General features: G+C 35.8%; 1 protein-coding gene across 3 annotated transcripts in view; it reads right to left on the reverse strand.

Moving 5' to 3' along the window:
• Window positions 1–20,391, reverse strand: part of BRAF (B-Raf proto-oncogene, serine/threonine kinase) — a 203,600-nt gene that overhangs the window by 80,953 nt on the left and 102,256 nt on the right. For all 3 annotated transcript variants that reach the window (XM_008965952.4, XM_034965106.4, XM_034965107.3), the window contains exons 4-5: window positions 7,138–7,241; window positions 6,199–6,301 (exon numbers count right to left, since the gene is read on the reverse strand). In XM_008965952.4, coding sequence (XP_008964200.1) covers window positions 6,199–6,301; window positions 7,138–7,241 — 207 coding nt within the window. The remainder of the gene's footprint in view (window positions 1–6,198; window positions 6,302–7,137; window positions 7,242–20,391) is intronic.

Consider the following 20,391-nt stretch of genomic DNA (forward strand, 5'->3'; position numbering starts at 1 on the left):
TATTTCCCACCCCACTATCTAACTTAAAAACCCAGAAGTTAAAAAATGAGAAATGAGTAAAAGGCTGGCAACTGATTTCAAGCTTGACAACATAAAAGTAAAAGTAGACATGAAAAGGAGGAGGAAACAGAGGTGAAAGGAAGAAGCCTATACTTTAATTATCATACAAAGAAGGGAGGTTAAGAAATGCCGACTGGTGTTGACGGAACAAGAAAGGCATATATTAAAGTTACAAAGGCACCCAATAGAAGAACCAAAAAACTACTAATAAAAATATTGGGGGAGAGGAGGGAGAGGAAGAACTATAAATGAGCTAATTCCTTATAGAATCAGTAATCAGTATATGATATCTAAAGTTAATAAAGCAAGAAATTGTGGCTAAAAGATAATTACAGTCATGTGTCACATAATGACACTTCAGTTAATCATGGACTTCATATCACAGTGGTCCCATAAGATTATAAAGGAGTTGAATAATTCCTATTGCCTAGTGACACCTTGAAGATCCTGACCTTGTGTAGACCTAGGCTAATGTGTATGTTTGTGTCTTTTTTTTTTTTTTTTTTTTGAGACAGAGTCTGGCTCTGTCACCCAGGCTGGAGTGCCATGGCACGATCTCGGCTCACTGCAACCTCCACCTCCTGGTTCAAGTGATTCTCCTGCTTCAGCCTCCCGAGCAGCTGGGACCACAGGCACATGCCACCACGCCTGGCTAATTTTCCTATTTTTTATTAGAGAAAGGGTTTCACCATGTTGACCAGGCTGGTCTTGAACTCCTGACCTCAGGTGATGCGTCTGCCTAGGCCTCCTCAAGTGCTGGGATTACAAACATGAGCCACCGTGTGCAGCTTGTGTCTTCATTTTTAACAGAAAAGTTTAAAAAGTAAAAAAGAAAAATTAAAAAATTTTAAAATAGAAGAAAGTTTATAGAATAAGCACATAAAGAAAATATTTTTGTATAGCTATATAATGTTTTTAAACTTTTGAAACTGTTATTTCAAGAGTCAAAAAGTTAAAAAAATTAAACCTTAGTTTAATGTAAATTTTTTACTTTATAAACTTTTTAAGAAGAAAAATTTTAAAACTGTACTGTAGCCTAAGTGTACAATGTTTATCATAAAGTCTACAGTAACAAATAGTAATGTCCTACGCCTTCACATTCACTCACCACTCACTCACCAGAGCAATTTCCAGTCCTAAAAGCTCTGTTCATGTTAGGTATCCTACACAGGTAGACCATTTTTGATCTTTTATACTGTATTTTTACTGTACCTTTTCTATGTTTAGATACACAAACTTGCCACTGTGTTAAGGTTACCTACAGCATTCAGTTCAGTAACATTCCGTGCAGGTTATTGGCTTAGAAGCAATAGGCTCTACCATATAGCCTAGTTGTATAGTTAGGCTATACCATGTAGGCTTGTGTAAGCACATAACAAAATCACCATTAATGCATTTCTCAGAACATATCCCAGTCATCAGGCAATGTGTAACTGTATTTAGTAAGATGAAAATAATCACCAAAAGAGCTTAAAACAGAAACCATTAAAAATTAACAGTGATTTCCTCTAGAGTGGAATTGGGGGTGGGAGGGAGAGAGACTATAAATACAATCTACATAATAGCTAAAACAAAAACAAAAACAAAATAGCTGACAGAATCAGAACCACTGATCTATGGTCCAAAAACATAATGGTTAACTTTGGATAAAAATGTAAAAACAATTATTTATAAAACTAGTAAGTAATCATATGAAAATTGAAACAGCTCTTCCTAATCTTACTAAAAAAAATAAGAAATAGAAAAATCACCTAAAAGACAATAAGATCTATTTTTTCTAACAAATGATCAATTTCTTAGAGGATCAGAATGTTTGGGCCACATAAACTTATTTGTGAACACTTCTCTAGGTGAAACTTAGAAGGCAACATGTTAAGAATTCCATGTCAAAGGCAAATGATGTAGAACATGAGTCACGTAACAGAACTGCACTAGGAAGAATCTATCCTACTAAAGCCAGAAATTGCTTAAAATATATTTATTTAGTGTATATAATAATAAGAAAATATAAGAATAAATATCAAAATGTGAGTGGCTACTTCAGAGTGGCGAGAGCATGGGTGACTTCTATTTCATTATTTGTTCTTTGCTCTGTATTCTTGAGATGGAGTCTCGCTCTGTCGCCCAGGTTGGAGTACAGTGGCAGGATCTCGGCCCACTGCAACCTCTGCCTCCTGGTTTCAAGTGATTCTCCTGCCTCAGCCTCCCAAGTAGCTGGGGACTACAGGCATGCACCACCATGCCTAGCTAATGTTTGTACTTTTTGGTGGAGATGGAGTTTCACCATGTTGGCCAGGCTGGTCTCAAACTCCTGACCTCAAGTGATCCGCCTGCCTTGTCTTCCCAGAGTGTTACAGACATGAGCCACCACACTCGGCCTCTATATTCTTAATTCATTTCAGTTTTTCAGAGATTTTTTTTTTGAGACAGAGTCTCACTGTCACCCAGGCCGGAGTGCACTGGCATGATCTCGGCTCACTACAACCTCCACCTCCTGGATTCAAGCGATTTTCCCGCCTCAGCCTCCCGAGCAGCTAGGACTATAGGCGCACACCATCACACCTGGCTAATTTTTGTATTTTTAGTAGAGACAGGTTTTTTTTTGGGGGGGGGTTAATACTTTTAATTACATGATTGTAATTATACAATTTCCACTCTTCGATATTTTGTATAAAACCAGTTACAACTCACAAGATTTTCAAATGAGACAGGATTTTACCAGGCTGGCCAGGCTGGTCTTGAACTCCTGACCTCGTGAGCTGCCCACCTTAGCCTCCCAAAGTGCTGGGATTACAGGCGTGAGCCACTGTGCCCAGTTTTTCAGAGTTTTAATCACAAATAACGATATTTTACATTATGACTCCATATATAACTGTATTCATACAACACTACTTACCCTGACTATATACAACATGAATTAGAACTTCCTAATCTATTCTGCTACATGTAAATTTTTTTATGATACATTAAATAGATTTCAACATCAAAAGTCTACTTTTCTTTTTCTTTTCTTTTTTTTTTTGATAGGGTCTTGCTCTGTTGCCCAGGCTGGAGTATGGTGGCACAATCATGACTCACTGCAAAGTCTGCCTCCCAGGCTCAAGTTATCCTCCCACCTCAGGCTGAATAGCCAAGGCTATTGGTGCACACCACCATGCCCACCTACTTTTTGTATTTTTTTGGAGAGATGAGGTTTTGTCATGTTACCCAGGCTGGTCTTGAACTCTTGGGCTCAAGTGATCTGCCTGCCTCGGCCTCTCAAGGGATTAGAGGCATGAGCCACTGTGCCCAGCCAAAAGTCCATTTTCAATACACATTTATTTACACATTCTGTTCCATTAAGAATAGAAAGTTATTGAAAATATTTCAAGAAAATTACATCCTGATATATAATACATTCTGGCTTTTTGAGGACATTTAGTTTTAAAAGTGACTCTTATTTTCTTCACCTTTTTTCCTATGTATCACTTTCTAGGGGATATAAAACAGGTAAATGCCTATTTCTAATTGTGTTCTTTTTCCATTTGTCTCTGGATATACAAGAAATTTTAAAATCTTTAAAATTTTTTATGTGGCCATTATTCACCAAACCAAGTAGGTAGGTGACCAAAACAGCTGAAGGAAAGAAAACATGTGGATATGCATTTGATCATAAATTTTAAGCAATATATGCCTGTATCTGTAAGTATACCTTTGTCAATAAAGATGAGCACAGGAAGACATATCTTTCTTTTGGGTCACAGCTTACACTTAATCTAGTATCTGAGTATACATAAATATGTATGGCAAATTAGTGAGAGGCACAGTCGAGGTAATTTGCATGCATTAATTTGTAAGGTGTGGGGCTGTGTGAAGGAAGACACTGAGTGTCTGCAGAAAAAGGAGAAGGTTTGGATATAAAAGTTTCAAATCTTGTTTTCCCACTTCCCAGTTCCCAAGGACTCTTGGGATATAGAGAAATACTGAAGGGATTGCTTTTATAATATGAAACCATGAGGCATAAGCAGCCCTCCTTGAATAGCCAAGCAAAACCCAAGACAGCCAAGAACACTTTTCCTTTCTAAGCAGAACATAGGTTTTTGATCTTGCCTCTATATGGCACTCAGAGCAATCATTCTAACACACAAATCTAATCACATTTCTCCCCAAGCTTACAACTATTACATTTCTAATTATTTTACAGAAAAATCCAAATCTTTAATATGGCTAACAAGGATTTTCATGAGCTGGACTCTGCTTATTCTACCCACAATACTGTTAACAACCTACTCTTCAACCTTGTATCATCCATTCTGAACTTCTTTCAAAACTTTGAAAGGTAACATGCTTTCTTGCTCTTCCCTCTGTTTAGGGTACTCTTTACTTGATACTTACTTCCTCATCCATCAGGCCTAAGCTTAGATATTTCTGTCTCTGAGAAACCTTCCTAACTCCTCAAAAGCCAGGTTAGGAATCTCTGTGCATCTATAGAACTTTATACATATATAGTAATTATGAATGTTTATGAAAATTTATTAAATCTTCTCTCTACTCTATGGCAGTGACACTGTCTTATTCATTTGTCATATCCCTAGGTAAGATATGGTATTGGCAAATGGAAAGTTCTCAATAAAAATTTACTGGCAGGTATCCAACTGAGTGGTGACAATTTCCATACTCTGGAATCAATCTGCAGTTTGCTTTCACAATCCTTCTGTGGCAAGGACCTTCCTGAGGCATCATTTTAATACTATTTTCTCACACTTAGCAACTTAGGTCTTTCTTTTATCTCCTCATATCCAATTTCTAGCTAAGAAGAATTATTAAGAAACAGAGTAGTAATCACTATGAAATGTATGCTCAACTGTATTTGTATTCTTAAGAACTTAAATAAAAATGTTAAGATTTATCCACTTAAAATTCAACATGTTAAAAAATTATTTGCTGCACAGTCAAATTTGATTGACATTAGGTGTATCTTACACTTCTCCCAAAAAATGCCTTACAGAAACACAAACATGATTTCATTATTCACTACTAATGGAGGCTTGAAAGCATAAACCCCAAAGGAAATAATCTAATCAATCATCTGCTTTAAGAGCCCAGCTGGATTAATCACCAAGACACATGGGAAAACACTTGACGCCTAAAGGGTAGCAGTAACTATCCACCTAGAAAAAACTCTGGCCAAAATTCCATACATAGAGAAAAGTAAGAAATGTATTCCTGATTCAGAGACAACTTTTGGCTTCTGCCTGCCATTTTAGGGGATAAGTTCTCAAGTTCTATGTAGATCCTCATCTCTAAGGTGGAAAGGTCCCACATTCCGGGCCTTATGCTGGTGACACTTAGGCTTATGCTAGGTTCTAGCAAATGCAAAAACCAGACAAAGAAAAAAGCCTCATGGAGAGTTTAATACCCAGCCATTCTGTTTCCATTAACCTATCCTTCAGAAACACAAGGGTGTGTACAAGTGTGTCAAGATATATGCAGAAAGACCTTGTTTAGCCCTGTATGTAACAGATTTTTTATAATACAAAAACTTAAATGTCTATCAATAGAGAAATGGTTAAATATAATGAATTCCTATTCTTACGAATTATTACATAGTCATACTAAAATAAAGCCAGGTATACTGACATGAAAAGATGTCCGTGACATCCTGTTGAATTAAAAAAAAATAAGGCTAAGAATATCACATAGCATGGCTCTACTTTGATTTAAGAAAGGGAAAAGAAAAGAAAGTAATGAAGGAAAGGGAGAAAAAAAGAAAGGAAAAAACTTTAGGCTTACAGGTACAAGCACCCGTTTGTGTACACAGAAAAAAGTTTGGAAGACAGAACAATAATCTGTTAATCTAAACAAATGTTGGCCTCTAGGAGGGTATTTTCACTTTTTTTACTTGACATACTTCTGCACTATTCAAAATTATCTTTTAACAATGCATACATATTACTTTTTTAAATTAAAAAGAAAGTATAAAGATTAAAATTAAACTCTTGTTTAAATACAAGTTTTTAAAGAAAACAACTGATTTCAACTCAGGTAAAATGTCAGTTCCAAAATTACTCATCCATATTTCACATTCCCTAAATAAAAATTCATTCATTAAAATCTAAACATTTTTGACATTTCAAAAAGAAATGTAAAGATACATACAAAGTTGTGTGTTGTAAGTGGAACATTCTCCAACACTTCCACATGCAATTCTTCTCCAGTAAGCCAGGAAATATCAGTGTCCCAGCCAATTGGTTTCTTCTCTCTGAAAAATGTAGACACAAGCCTTTCTTGGTTATTACACCTAAAAATATTCATATACCTCATGCTGAAGATATGAAAATTGGTTATCGAGGGGCTAGTAACAGTGAGGGAGGTTTGGCTCCCTAATATTCCATCGTTAGAAATTTAAATGGCAATAAATTAATTTTAAGTTTACCCCAAATAAATGTATCACTCTTGGACAAACAGCAGGGTAAAGAGATGTACTCTTTTCTTCAAGTCAGCTCCAGAAAAGACCTACAACAGCAGAAAATGGATTGTTCCTGGGGTCCAAAAAAAAAAAAAAAAAAAAAAAAAATCACAGGTACGGACTTATCTATCCATTCAAGGAAAAAGAGTACTCAAGGGACAGGGACAACATGCCCCCAAAATAATTTTTTTTTTTTTTTTTTTTAAAGAGGATTCAAAATGTGAGGGTCTTGGAACAATGTCAGACACTTTCTGAAAGAAAAGTAGGTCAATATAAAATGTTAATTTTGATATACCTTTTGTGAAACTATGAGTTTGTATTAAAAATGGGAGGGGGGTAAGAGTCTATTATCCAAATAAATCACACTCTGAATGGTTCAAAAATTGTAAGAATCTCAAATTCCAAATAAAATCATTTGATCAAAGTAACAAACACTACAGTCATATACAATTATTTAACTCCTCATATGGCCTACAGTATTTCTTCAGGCTAACTTAGTATTAATTTAATACTTTTTCCTAAAGTACACTTTCAATTCCCTAGGTTTTGGTAAAGATCCTAAGAAAACTTCAAAGTTTAATGTGTGATTTTCTTTTTAAACAAAATTTCACGTCACATACAAACCATACCCATCCTGAATTCTGTAAACAGCACAGCACTCTGGGATTAGACCTCTCATCATCAGTGCTTTCTTTAGACTGTCTCGGACTGTAACTCCACACCTTGCAGGTACCTATGGTATCATAAATATATTGATAAGAGGTAAAGGGAGCAAATTACATTTTTTCATATCATTAAAAAAATTTAGTAATTCATCTTTAAAAAGTCAAATGGGTTACTAGGTCAGATACAACACCATTTCTACAGCTAACTTAATACTAAAGGGAAATTATAACCCAAATATTTGTTATTATTCACCAACTTAAAGCAAAGTTAATTTTCTATTTTATTAAAATTATGAAATACTTTAAACATATAAAAAGAAGAAGTAACAGTATCTGCTACAACCCACCAACGCAGTATATCCATCACTGAGCAATAATAGATGTCAATATTAAAAGCAAAATCAATTTTGATCCAATACTGTTCAAAGCTGAAAACTGTATAACCCTTCAATCACACTGACTGTCCTTAAGAGACCTCTTACTGGCCCTAAACATAGCAGGAAGAAAAAAACCTGTCTTAACATGTATACTTGATATTTGTTGTTTGGTGCCCCTGTTTCCTCTGGGAATATTCCCTTCTCTAGAAATCCACATGGTACTAGAAAAGCTATCAAGGGTCACTACTTTTATGTCACTACAGATGACAGAAGCTGGCTAATCAGTTTCCCATACCCCTGGCAAGAGCAACTGGTCCAGGGCTATATATATGACCCAAACAGTACCTGAGTTCTTCCCTAAATTGACACATGGACACTGACAGAGAAAAGTCCTTGTTTCTACTGTAGTTCTGTAGATTTGCAGAAGATACAAATCTAGAGCCCTCAATGGCCATATTCTCCACCACACTGAGAAAATCTGTTATAGAATGAAGCTAACATATGAAGCAGCAAAGATGACATGGGAAGAGAGAGACAGAGGAGGAGGGAAAGGGAAAGGGGAAAAAAAAGTAATCTCTCTGTATATTTAAAGTTATCCCTATCTCTAGCCTTTTCCTTGCCTCATCCCCCACAGGCAAATCTGAGTTACTTGGAACTGAAAGTGTAGACTACAGTGAGGCAGTGTGAATACAGAGGACACAGTTTTTATTGGGAGGTGTAAGAAGAAGGGGAAATGTTAGTTTGTAACAATAAGTTCCATTCATTTAAATTGAGGTGCTTAGCAAACCAAAAGTTTCCAAAGAAATTGGGAATATTTATGCTAGAGGGGAAAAAAAGGGGGTAAAGGTAAATATAAGACAGCTGAATTCAAATAATATATTGAAGGGGGAAGAGTCCAGAAAGCCTAATTAGGATCTATGACCAGAAATAACAGGACGCAGAGGGTAGTGCAATATAACCATTAAAACTATCCAGGTTGGGTGCAGTGGCTAACACCTGTAATCCCAACACTTTGGGAGGCCAAGGTGGGTGGATCATTTGAGGTCAGGAGTTCGAGACCAGCTTAGCCAACATGGTGAAACCCCATCTCTACTAAAAAACACAAAAAGTAGCCGGGCAGAGCGGCGGGCGCCTATAATCCCAGCTACTCAGGTGGCTGAGGCACGATAATCACTTGAACCCAGAAGGCAGAGGTTGCGGCAAGCCAAAATCGTACCACTGCATTCCAGCCTGGGTGACAGAGCGAGATACTGCCACAAACAAACAAAGAAAAACCCTGAACTTTTACCTACCCAGCAAGGTAAAAGTTTGTCATGAGAGACTGGGCTCATCACTGGAAGTATTAAAGAGACTGGATGGTACAGTTGATCCTCATTACTTGTGGAGTCCATACTTGAAATCTCTCTACTTGCTAAAATTTATTTGTAACTCTAAAGTCAATACTCTCAGTGCTTTCATAGACATGCGCAGAGCAATGAGATATTTGAGTCGCCTAACGCATGCACCTCTCCAACTGAGGTTGAACAGTGAAGCTTTCTCTTGCCTTCTTGTTTCAATTTTCATACTATAAACAAGTATCCTGGGCAGAGCCTATTTGGTGCCACTTTTTTCTCACTTTTGTGCTTTTTGTTGATGATTCTACTGTTTAAAATAATCCCTAAGCATAGTGCTCACGTGCTGTTTAGGGCTGGTAAGCATAAGAAGGCTATAATGTCCCTGGCAGAGTAAGTACATGTGTTAGGCCAGCTTCCTTCAGGCATGAGTTGTAGTAATGTCAGCCGTTGAGTTCAATGTTAATGAATCAACAATATGTCTTTAAACAGAAACACACACAAAACAAGGTTACGTATCGACTGATTGATGAAAATGTGACTAGAGGCTGGTAGGAACCTAACTGTATTTTAAATGTGAGGGATCTGGGGTCTGATCAAGGAAAAAGATATGACCACGAGGTGGCAGTAGCATGCATAGCTTTATTGGGTGACACTGACAGAGCTGCAGGCAGAGGATGTCCTTAAAGCATACTGTCCAGAGGCTAAGGCAGAGTGGCCACTACCCAAACAGGACTGGCCAGAAGCTGAGGTGGAGTGGCTATCACCCAGAAGAGGAGGGCTAGGGGACTCTCAGGGGAGAGGGGAGTAGGAGAGGGAGCTTATATGTCTAGCTGACAATGTTAGACAACCCAGCAAGGAGTCTATGTATCAAAGAGCTCCAAAGGGCAACAGCAGCTTGGAATCTTTATAGCCTTGGGATTTGATCTTATTTATACCTAATAGATGTTGAGTACAAAGCAGTTTTGTGGGGACTGCAAAGTAGGCAGGCTCTCAGTGGCTAAAAATCTGCTTATCAGGATTATGTTTAAAACAATTAGATGTACAAAAAATTTAGTTTGGTGCAAGCACACTTTTAAGCCAATAGGTCTCAACCTGTTGTAATGGAAGAAACAACCTAGAGGCCAATATATAGAGGGTTTTTTTGGCTTATTTAAATAATAATAATCCTTGTACTTCCCCTAGGAGCAAGGTTCAGTGTTCACTAATTGTTTGTAGTGAATTTATAGACCATAACTACTACGAACAATGAGAACTGGTTGTAACCTTTCAGAAATAATAAACTTAAGTGAAAGCTCACTTTTCCCTGTGCCATTCATCTTCTGCCTATACTAATGCCAAAATTTCCTGACTGGTGACCGATCTTTAGTTTTAAACCACATCCAATGTATCCTATCCTATGTTACCATAGAAATCTTTCTAAAGAAGGCATTCTTTTTTTCTTTTTTATCTTTGTTTTTAATTTTTTACTTTTAAGAAGGTATTCTTAACTTTTGGGCATGCATGTGCATGCACACCTGTGTGTGTGTGTGTGTGTGTGTGTGTGTGTGTGTGTGTGTGTGTGAGGGTGGGGGTGGAGAGAGAGAAAGACTTCTGAGAATCTAATGAAAGCCTCAAATGTGCTCTCTGAAACAAAATTTCATAGGGTTTGTGGAATCTGAAGCCCACGCTGAGTTCACTGAACTCAGCATTTAACCCATTCTAAAATATAATCTTAAATTTCACTAGTTTGCTTAAAATTTTCCCATTATTTGTAAGATAAAATTCCAATTCCATAATGTGTCATAAAAGGCCACCAATGACTTGGAGCTATCTATCCTTCAGCCTCTTTGGTAATTTCCCTTAGGCACTCCAGTAATGCACTTCAAATATGGCTATGCTCCCTCATGCTTCTCTACATATGCTGATCCTAAGTTGCATATATATTTCATCAACAGGCAAAAATTTGGTTTTCTGCTCTATTACCAAGGCAAGCCATCTATCAGTCCTTCTTAATTCCACTTTTGTAGGCTGAATTTTTATACTATTTGTTCTTTCATGATAGTACCTGTGCAACAGATGAAGAAATCAATGGAACAAAACAGAAAGACCAAAATAGACCCTAACACATAAAGAAAGTGCCAATAAGATAAAGGCAACATCTGAAATGGGGTAAAGATGAACTTTTAAATAACTGATGCTGGGATAACTGGAACTAATCTAGAAAAAAAGGTTCATCCATACTTCATATTGTGTACCAGAATAAACTACAAATGGATCAAATATTTAAATGCTGGAAGGAAGAAAGGGAAGGAGAGTGAAACGAACCATAAAAGAACTAGAAGAAAGCATGGCAACTTCAAATCTTCAAATGAAAAAGGCTTTTATAACTCTGATGCAAAATCTACAAGTCATAAAGGAAAAAAATATTATATTCACCTACATAAAGCTAAAAAAAACTTTTGGATGGCAAAACAAACACATTAAAAGTGAAGTAAAAAGACAGTACAAATGGTGAAAAATATATTTGCAACTCATTTAGCAGATGTGTTAGCTTCCTGATACACAAAGAGCTCCTGAAAAATTGAGATGAAGACCAATAACCCAAGAGAAAAAGGGAAAAATATATGAGACAGGTCCCAGAAACAGAAGTAGAAATGGCCTTCACACATATGAAGAAAACATGTTCAGTCTCACTCAGAGGAAAGCAAACCCAAACTAGTGAAGTTATTTTTCATTTATCAGATTGGCAAAAATCCAAAAAAAATTGATAACATATTCTACTGGTATGAAGCTATAGATAAACAGACATCTCATAATTAAGCAAGATCCATGAAGCGAAATTTGTATCTATCAAAGTCACAAATGCAAATTTCTCTTTGACCTAGTCAAGCATACTTCTGGGAATCTATCTCACAGATATGCCTGCAATACATAAGAATAATGTATGTGCAACATTATTCACTACAGTACTGATTGTATATCAAAAGTCTAGAAAGAACCCGAATGCCCATACACACATCACTGGTTAAATACACTATAGTACATCTATACAATGGAACTGTAGTTGTATATATATAAAAAATTATGTATGGAAACAAAATTTCCAGAATGGCCTACATAAACGTTAAAAACAAAATACAGAATGATATATACAGTATTATGTATCTTATGTATGAAGAGTGGGGAAATAAATGTATTCGTACTTATGTCTATATTTTAAAAACCATGAAAATCCACACACGTGTGTACACACATGCACATGCATGCGGACGCATACACACACACACACACACACACACACCCTCCTTAAAAAAGAGTTACCTAAAAGGTGCAGAGAAAATTGGATGTATATTTAGGCCAGGGTGAAAACAAGATTTCTTTATGCAAATACCATATGAAAGTATAACCTGTGTAAAGGGAGGGAGGTTGTCTCCTACTTTAAGGCTAGGAAAACTAAAAAGAGGTATTTTTGTAATAAACTAGGTTTATGCCTTTCCTCCAAATTCCAAAATTAAATATCTTCGATTAGCTTGTCAGAGCAATAATTTTTCTCTTAAAAAAATAAAAAAGCATCCTATCTTAAAAAGGAGCCAGAGTCAATGGAACCATGTGAATATTTGCCAAGGAAACTTTAGACCAAAACAAAATGTATGAGTCCAAACTTTCACATGTCAATTTTTAAAGTGAACTGAAATTATCTTTTGTTAATGAGCTCACGATGATTCATATACTACTCTACTTTTATGTATGTTTAAAATTTTCCATAGTTGGCCGGACATGGTGGCTCATGCCTGTAATCCCAGCATTTTGGGAGGCCGAGGCAGGCAGATCACCTGAGGTCTGGAGTTCAAGACCAGCCTGGCCAACATGGTGAAACCCCATCTCTATTAAAAACACAAAGATTAGCCAGGCATGGTGGCAGGCTCCTGTCATCCTGGCTACTAGGGAGGCTGAGGCAGGAGAATCACTTGAACTTAGGAGGCGGAGGTTGTAGTGAGCCAAGACTGTGCCACTGCACTCCAGCCTGGGTGACAGAGTGAGACTCCATCTCAAAAAAAATATATATATAAAATTCATATAATTTATACTTTATATATAATGTATATAATTTATATATAACATATAATTTATATATAACATATAACATATAATTTATAATATATAACATATATACTTTATATATAATATATATACTTTATATATAATATATAATTTCTATATTATATATACCATATATAATTTATGTATTATATATACCACATATATGTATTATATATACCACATATAATATATGTATTATATATACCACATATATGTATTATATATACCACATATAATATATGTATTATATATACCACATATATGTATTATATATACCACATATATGTATTATATATACCACATATATGTATTATATATACCACATATATGTATTATATATACCACATATAATATATGTATTATATATACCACATATAATATATGTATTATATATACCACATATAATATATGTATTATATATACCACATATAATATATGTATTATATATACCACATATAATATATGTATTATATATACCACATATATGTATTATATATACCACATATAATTTATGTATTATATATACCACATATAATTTATGTATTATATATACCACATATAATTTATGTATTATATATACCACATATAATTTATGTATTATATATACCACATATAATTTATGTATTATATATACCACATATAATTTATGTATTATATATACCACATATAATTTATGTATTATATATACCACATATAATTTATGTATTATATATACCACATATAATTTATGTATTATATATACCACATATAATTTATGTATTATATATACCACATATAATTTATGTATTATATATACCACATATAATTTATGTATTATATATACCATATATAATTTATGTATTATATATACCATATATAATTTATGTATTATATATACCATATATAATTTATATATTATATATATAAAAGTTTCCATAGTAAAAAGTTTTTTAAAAAAACAGTTGTTCTAAAATTTAGGTGGTCATCAAAATCGTTATATGTTTAATTCTTTGAGATAGTACATTAATTTGGTAGTTTGTTTTACAGTGCAGACGATTATATGCCTTAAGTAAACTTCATGATACAGTAACATCTTAAATAAACTGGCACAGAATATATATGCCAATATACAGATTTTGAATACAAATTTAAATTACATAGCTTTCTGATTTTATAATTTAACTTAATGCCAAGTTCTTTTCTGGGACTATTACATCAATTACATTTTTTTTTTTTTTTTGAGACAGAGTCTCGCTCTGTCGCCCAGGCTGCAGTGCAGTGGCGTGATCTCAGCTCACTGCAAGCTCCACCTCCCGGGCTCACGCCATTCTCCTGCCTCAGCCTCCTGAGTAGCTGGGACTACAGGTGTCTGCCACCACACCTGGCTAATTTTTTTTTTTTTTTTTGTATTTTTAGTAGAGACGGGGTTTCTCCTTGTTAGCCAGGATGGTCTCGATCTCCTGACCTCATGATTCGCCTGCCTCAGCCTCCCAAAGTGCTAGGATTACAGGTGTGAGCCACTGTGCCTGGCTTTTTTTTTTTTTTTTTTTTTTTTTGAGACAGGGTCTTGCTCTGCCACCCAGGATTGTGCAATGGTGCGACCTAGAATCACTGCAAACTCCACTTCACAGGTTCAAGGGATTCTCATGCCTCAGCTTCCAGAGCAGCTGGGATTACAGGCATGTGCCAGCAAGCCCGGCTAATTTTTTTGTATTGTTAGTAAAGACGGGGTTTTAGTATGTTCCTCAGGCTGGTCTCGAACTCCTTACCTCAAGTGACCCGCCTGCCTCGGCCTCCCAAAGTGCTGGGATTACAGGTGTGAGCCACTGCAGCTGGCCTAATTACAATATTGTTTTAAAGAAAAAAATTGTTATGATCTGCTTATAACATGCTTTCATTAAAGTAGAAAAAGGAGGATGTCTATACCACAAAAACTTCAGAAGGTAAAAGCAATTTTAGAATTAAGCGTGCCTCCTGGTCAGGTTGAATTTAACTGGCCAAGAACCAGAAACCACAGGATTTATAAAGGTGACATTTTTTACTGCTAAATTGCTGTCCCAATCAAATCAAAATAAAAATGAAAGTTTATCAATTACTTTATTAGTATTCTAAGGGGAAAAAACTTACCAAGCAACAGAGAAGCACTTTCACTGTTGGCAAAGAATACAGTTTATTAGGCGCCAAGAATGTCTTGGATTCCATAGCTGTTTTATTGAAATTTAAACACAGTAATTTACGTACCAACCTGAGCTAATACTGCTTCCTATAGTATTCTACCTCATCAAGTTGCTATGAAGATTAAATGAGTAAGTGAAAGTGTTTTTACAAACTGTACCAATATGTAAAAGGTATTATTATTATTCCTGTCTACACAGAAATTGAATGGATCACCCTCTTTGATCACTTGTAGATCTTAGTTTCTGCTTTGCTGTTGCTAAAAATAAAAGGAGAGGGAAGGTCTAGCATTTACTCTAGTGATGTCCCTTTACTTTCGACCTATTCCATTGAAACTATTTATTTGTACTGGTGAATGTTAAAGCTTCTGGTATTCGTTTTATTGCTAAAATAAGAACATACCTTTTCCTTAATCTTTCCATTCCATAAACATTTCTTGCTTGATTATAGCATAACTAGGGCATGATTTTGAAGCATCAGTCAGTATTGCCCTATCTTTTCCCTTTGCCATTCCTGTACCTTGGATACCATCAGGATTAATGCCAATCAACAGATATTTGTTTACAAACCCCAGGGTATGTAAACCCAAAGAATCATTCTTTCAAAAATACTTACAGTACATTTACTCAGTATTAGACACTACTCTACTCACTGAGTAAACCAAAATAGATATGCTCTTCTCACAGAACTAAAAACAACTCAAATTGTTAAAATTAATTTAGTAGTTTTAGGTACCGTTTCAGACTTTTCATCAGACAACAGACCCACAGCTAGAATCATAATTAATGAAAAAAACCTGAAAGTATTCCTCTAACACCTGGAACAAGACAAGGATGCCCACTTTCACCACTGTTATTCGACACACTATTGGAAGTCCTAGCTAGAGCAATTGGATAAGAGAAAAAAAAAAGGGTATCCAAATTGGAAAGAATAAGTCAAATTATCCTTGTTTGTGGATAATATGATCTTATATTTGGAAAAACCTAAAGACTCCACCAAAAAAACAATTGTAACTGACAAATTCAGTAAAGTTGCAGGATACAAAATTAACATACAAAAGTCAGCAGCATTTCTACATGCCAACAGCAAACAATCCGAAACAAAAATCAAGAAAGTAACTCCATTTACAATAGCTACAAATAAAATACCTAGGAATAAACTTAAAAACAAAGAAGTGAAAGATTTCTACAATGAAAACTATAAAACACTGATGCAAGAAATTGGAGAGAACACATGAAAAAATGGAAAGACCAGCCACATTCATGGACTGGAAGAATCAATATTGCTAAAGTGTCCATACTACCCAAAGTAATCTACAGATTCAATGTAATCCCTATGAAAACACCAAAGACATTCTTCACAGAAATAGAAAAATAATCCTAAAATTTATATGGAACTACCAAAGGCCCAGAATAGCCAAAGCAAAAAGAACAAAACTGGAAGAATCACATTACCTCACTTCAAATTATACTACAAAGCTATAGTAACCAAAACAGCATGGTACTGGCATAAAAACAGACATATAGACCAATGGAACAGAATAGAGAACAATGAAATAATTCCATACATCTACAGTGAACTCATTTTTGACAAAGGTGCCAAGAACATACACTGGGGAAAGGACAGTCTCTTCAAATGATACTCCCTGTCCCAGGAATTCCACTTTCAGGTTTGTGACACCTTGTTATATGTGTACAAGGAGACAAGCACAAGAATGTTCTTATTACAGCACTGTTTGTCATAAGAAAAAAATCCAAATATAACCTAAATGCTCATCAATGGAGAAAAAGATAAACTGTGGTATATTAAGAAGCTAGAATACTTGATAATAGCATTGAATGAAATAGATCTGTATGTGTTAACATATAAATACATACACCTTGAAATCATAATTTTGAATAAAAAGGACAAGATGCTGACCATTACATACATATAGTATCATATCACCTTACAAATTAAAAAAAAAACAAAAACATTGGCTTATGGCTACATATATATATAATAAAATACAAAAATATGATTGAAGGTACCTCACATTTATCATAGTGACTGTCTTTTTGGGGACAAGATGGGATGATGGGTGTCCAGCAGAGGAATGGGACTGGTAGTGGAACCTAAATTTGTACTTCTATGTATAATATGAAGCAAATATAACAAAAAATTAGTATTTGTTCATTGTAGGTGACTAAACAGCTGTTTAATATATTGTCCTTTATATTTTTCCATACAAGTATTTTAATTTTTTTTTTTTTTTGAGATGGAGTCTTGCTCTGTTGCCCAGCCTGGAGTGCAGTGGCACGACATTGGCTCACTGCAACCTCTGCCTCCCAGGTTCAAGCAATTCTCCCGCCTCAGCCTCCCGAGTAGCTGGGATTACAGGTGTGCGCCACAATGCCTGGCTAATTTTTATATTTTTAATAGAAACAGGATTTCATCATGTTGGCCAGGCTGGTCTCGAACTCCTGACCTCAGGTGATCCGCCCGCCTTGGCCTCCCAAAGTGCTAGGATTACAGGCATGAGCCAACACGCCAGCACCGGCCAAGTGTTTTAAATTTTCTAAATAAAAAGTTAAAAAAACCTTATGAACAATATTTTCTAAATGCTAAACCAAAGTCACCAATTTTGAAATACCTAAAACAGGCAATTATCTTTACAATACTATATACAACTTGTAAGTATGGTTTTCATTTAGTGATGTCCACACAAAACCTTGAACACGAATGTTCACAGCAGCATTGCTCATAACAGCTAAAAAGTAGAAATGACACAGATGTCCATCAGCTGATAAATGTGTAAACAAAATGTGGTATATACAGCCAATGGAATATTACTGAGCCATAAGAAGGCATGAAGGACTGACACAGGGTACAATGTGGATGGACTTTGAAAACATTATGCTAAGTAAAAGAAGTCAGTCACAAACACATATTGTATGATTTCATTTATATGAAATGCCAGAAAATAGGCAAATCTATAGAGATAGGGAGCAAATGGGTGGTTACATAGGGATGGGAGGAATGGGAAGTGACTGCTAACGGGTACAGTGTTTATTTTTGGGATGAAAAAATATTTTTAAATGAATTATCACGGCCACAGAACTTTGTGAATATACAAAAATCATTTTATACTTTAAATGGGTAAATTGTATGGCTTTTGAATTATATCTCAATAAACCATCAAACAAAATTTTTTTAAAGAAATTTTCTTTTGACTTATAAGCCTCAACAGACAGGCTTAGAACACAAGCCATCTTTTGGGGTAATCAGGTGAGTCTAATATTTTTTGGTTAATTTTTTGTCATATAATACAAACAACTGTCATACAGACAAACAATACACACAGGATTCAAGTCAAATATACTTTAAATTTTATTAGATTGGTAATACTTTTAAAAATCTGTTAACATTCCATGTTGGCCAGGATCTTGTGGGAAAAGGAAGTTTCATACACTTGTTGAGAATCAAAATCTTTTCTGATATTAAGTTATCGCAAAGTTTTCAGTGTGTATATTCTATGACCCAATAATTATTTCAAGGTATTTATCTTCCCCAATAAAAGTATTCCCACAGTGTTTCAGGATATATGTATTTAAATATATACTGCAACATTACCTAATTATCCATCAAGAAAGAAATAGCTAAATGAGATATAACCACTCTAAACAATACATGAATAAATATATAATCACCCTGAACAATCATAAAAAACAGACACCTTGGCATTATGTGAAATAAGGATATCAAGTATAAAAGTAAAAGGTCAGTCCCTTTTTCTTGTCCCAGGGAATATCCCCATCCCTCCAATAACCCCAATTAACAGATTTTTACAATTATTCAAATATATCTCAGGGCCAGGTGCAGTGGTTCATGCCTATAACCCCAGCACTATGGGAGGCCACAGAGGGAGGATTGCTTGAGCCCAAGAGTTTGAGACCAGCCTGGGCAACATAGCAAGGCCCTACCTCTACAAAAAAATTTAAAAATTAGGCATGGCACACGCCTGTGGTCTCAGCTACTTGGAGGGTGAGATGGGAGGATCACCTGAGCCTGAGAAGTCAAGGCTGCAGTTAGCTGTGATTATACCACTGCACTCCATTCTGGGCAAGACTCAGTCTCAAAAAATAAAATTAAAAATAAAAATCTCAAGGAACATATATGCTTATTCTTTTTAGTTATTGCACATACTCCAGGATCTAGAAAGTCTTTTTTTAAGACAGGGACTCACTCAGTTGCTCAGGCTGGAGTGCAGCAGCACAATCATACCTTACTGAAGCCTCAAAATCCTGGATTATCCCGCCTCAGTCTCCCAAGTAGCTGGGGCTACAAACTCATGCTAGCACACCTGGCTAATTTTTTGTAGAGACAGGGTCTGGTTACATTGCCCAGGCTGGTCTTGAACTCCTGAGCTCAAGCAATCCTTCTGCCTTGGCCTCCCAAAGTGTTGGGATTATAGGCGCAAGCCACTACACCCAGCGTCTGAATTACATTTATTTTTTTTTTTTTTGAGACAGAGTCTCGCTCTGTCACCCAGGCTGGAGTGCAGTGGTGGGATCTCAGCTCATTGCAACCTGTGCCTCCCAGGGTCAAGCAATTCTCCTGCCTCAGCTCCAAGTAACTGGGATTAGAGGTGCGCACCACCATGCCTGGCTAATTTTTTTTTTGTATTTTTAGTAGAGATGAGGTTTCACCATGTTGGCCAGGCTGGTCTCGAACTCCTGACCTCAAGTGATCCTCCCGCCTCAACCTCCCAAAGTGCTGGCAAAAAACAACAGATGCTGGCAAAGCTGCAGAGAAAAGGGAAGGCTTGTACACTGTTGGTGGGAATGTAAATTGGTTAGGCACTGTGGAAAGCAGTTTGGAAATTTCTCAAAGAACTTAAAATAGAACTACCATTCGACCCAGCAATCTCATTGCTCGGTATATATATATCCAAAAGAAAATGAATCATTCTACGAAAAAACCACATATTTAACACAGCACTATTCACAATAGCAAAGGCATATGCACCATGGAATACTATGCAGCCACAAAAATGAATGAAATCATGTCCTTTGCAGCAACCTGGATGCAGCTGGAAGCCATTATCCTAAGCAAATTAACACAGGAAGAGAAAACCAAATACCAAATGTTCTCATTTCTAAGTAGGAGCTAAACTTTGGGTACTCATGGACATAAAGACAGCAATAACAGAAACTGGAGGCTACTAGAGGGGGGAGGGCAAAGGTTGAAAAACTATTGGGTACTATGCTCAGTACTTGGATGATGGGATCATT

Source organism: Pan paniscus, chromosome 6, assembly GCF_029289425.2.
Source record: "Pan paniscus chromosome 6, NHGRI_mPanPan1-v2.0_pri, whole genome shotgun sequence".
Lineage (NCBI taxonomy): Eukaryota > Metazoa > Chordata > Mammalia > Primates > Hominidae > Pan > Pan paniscus.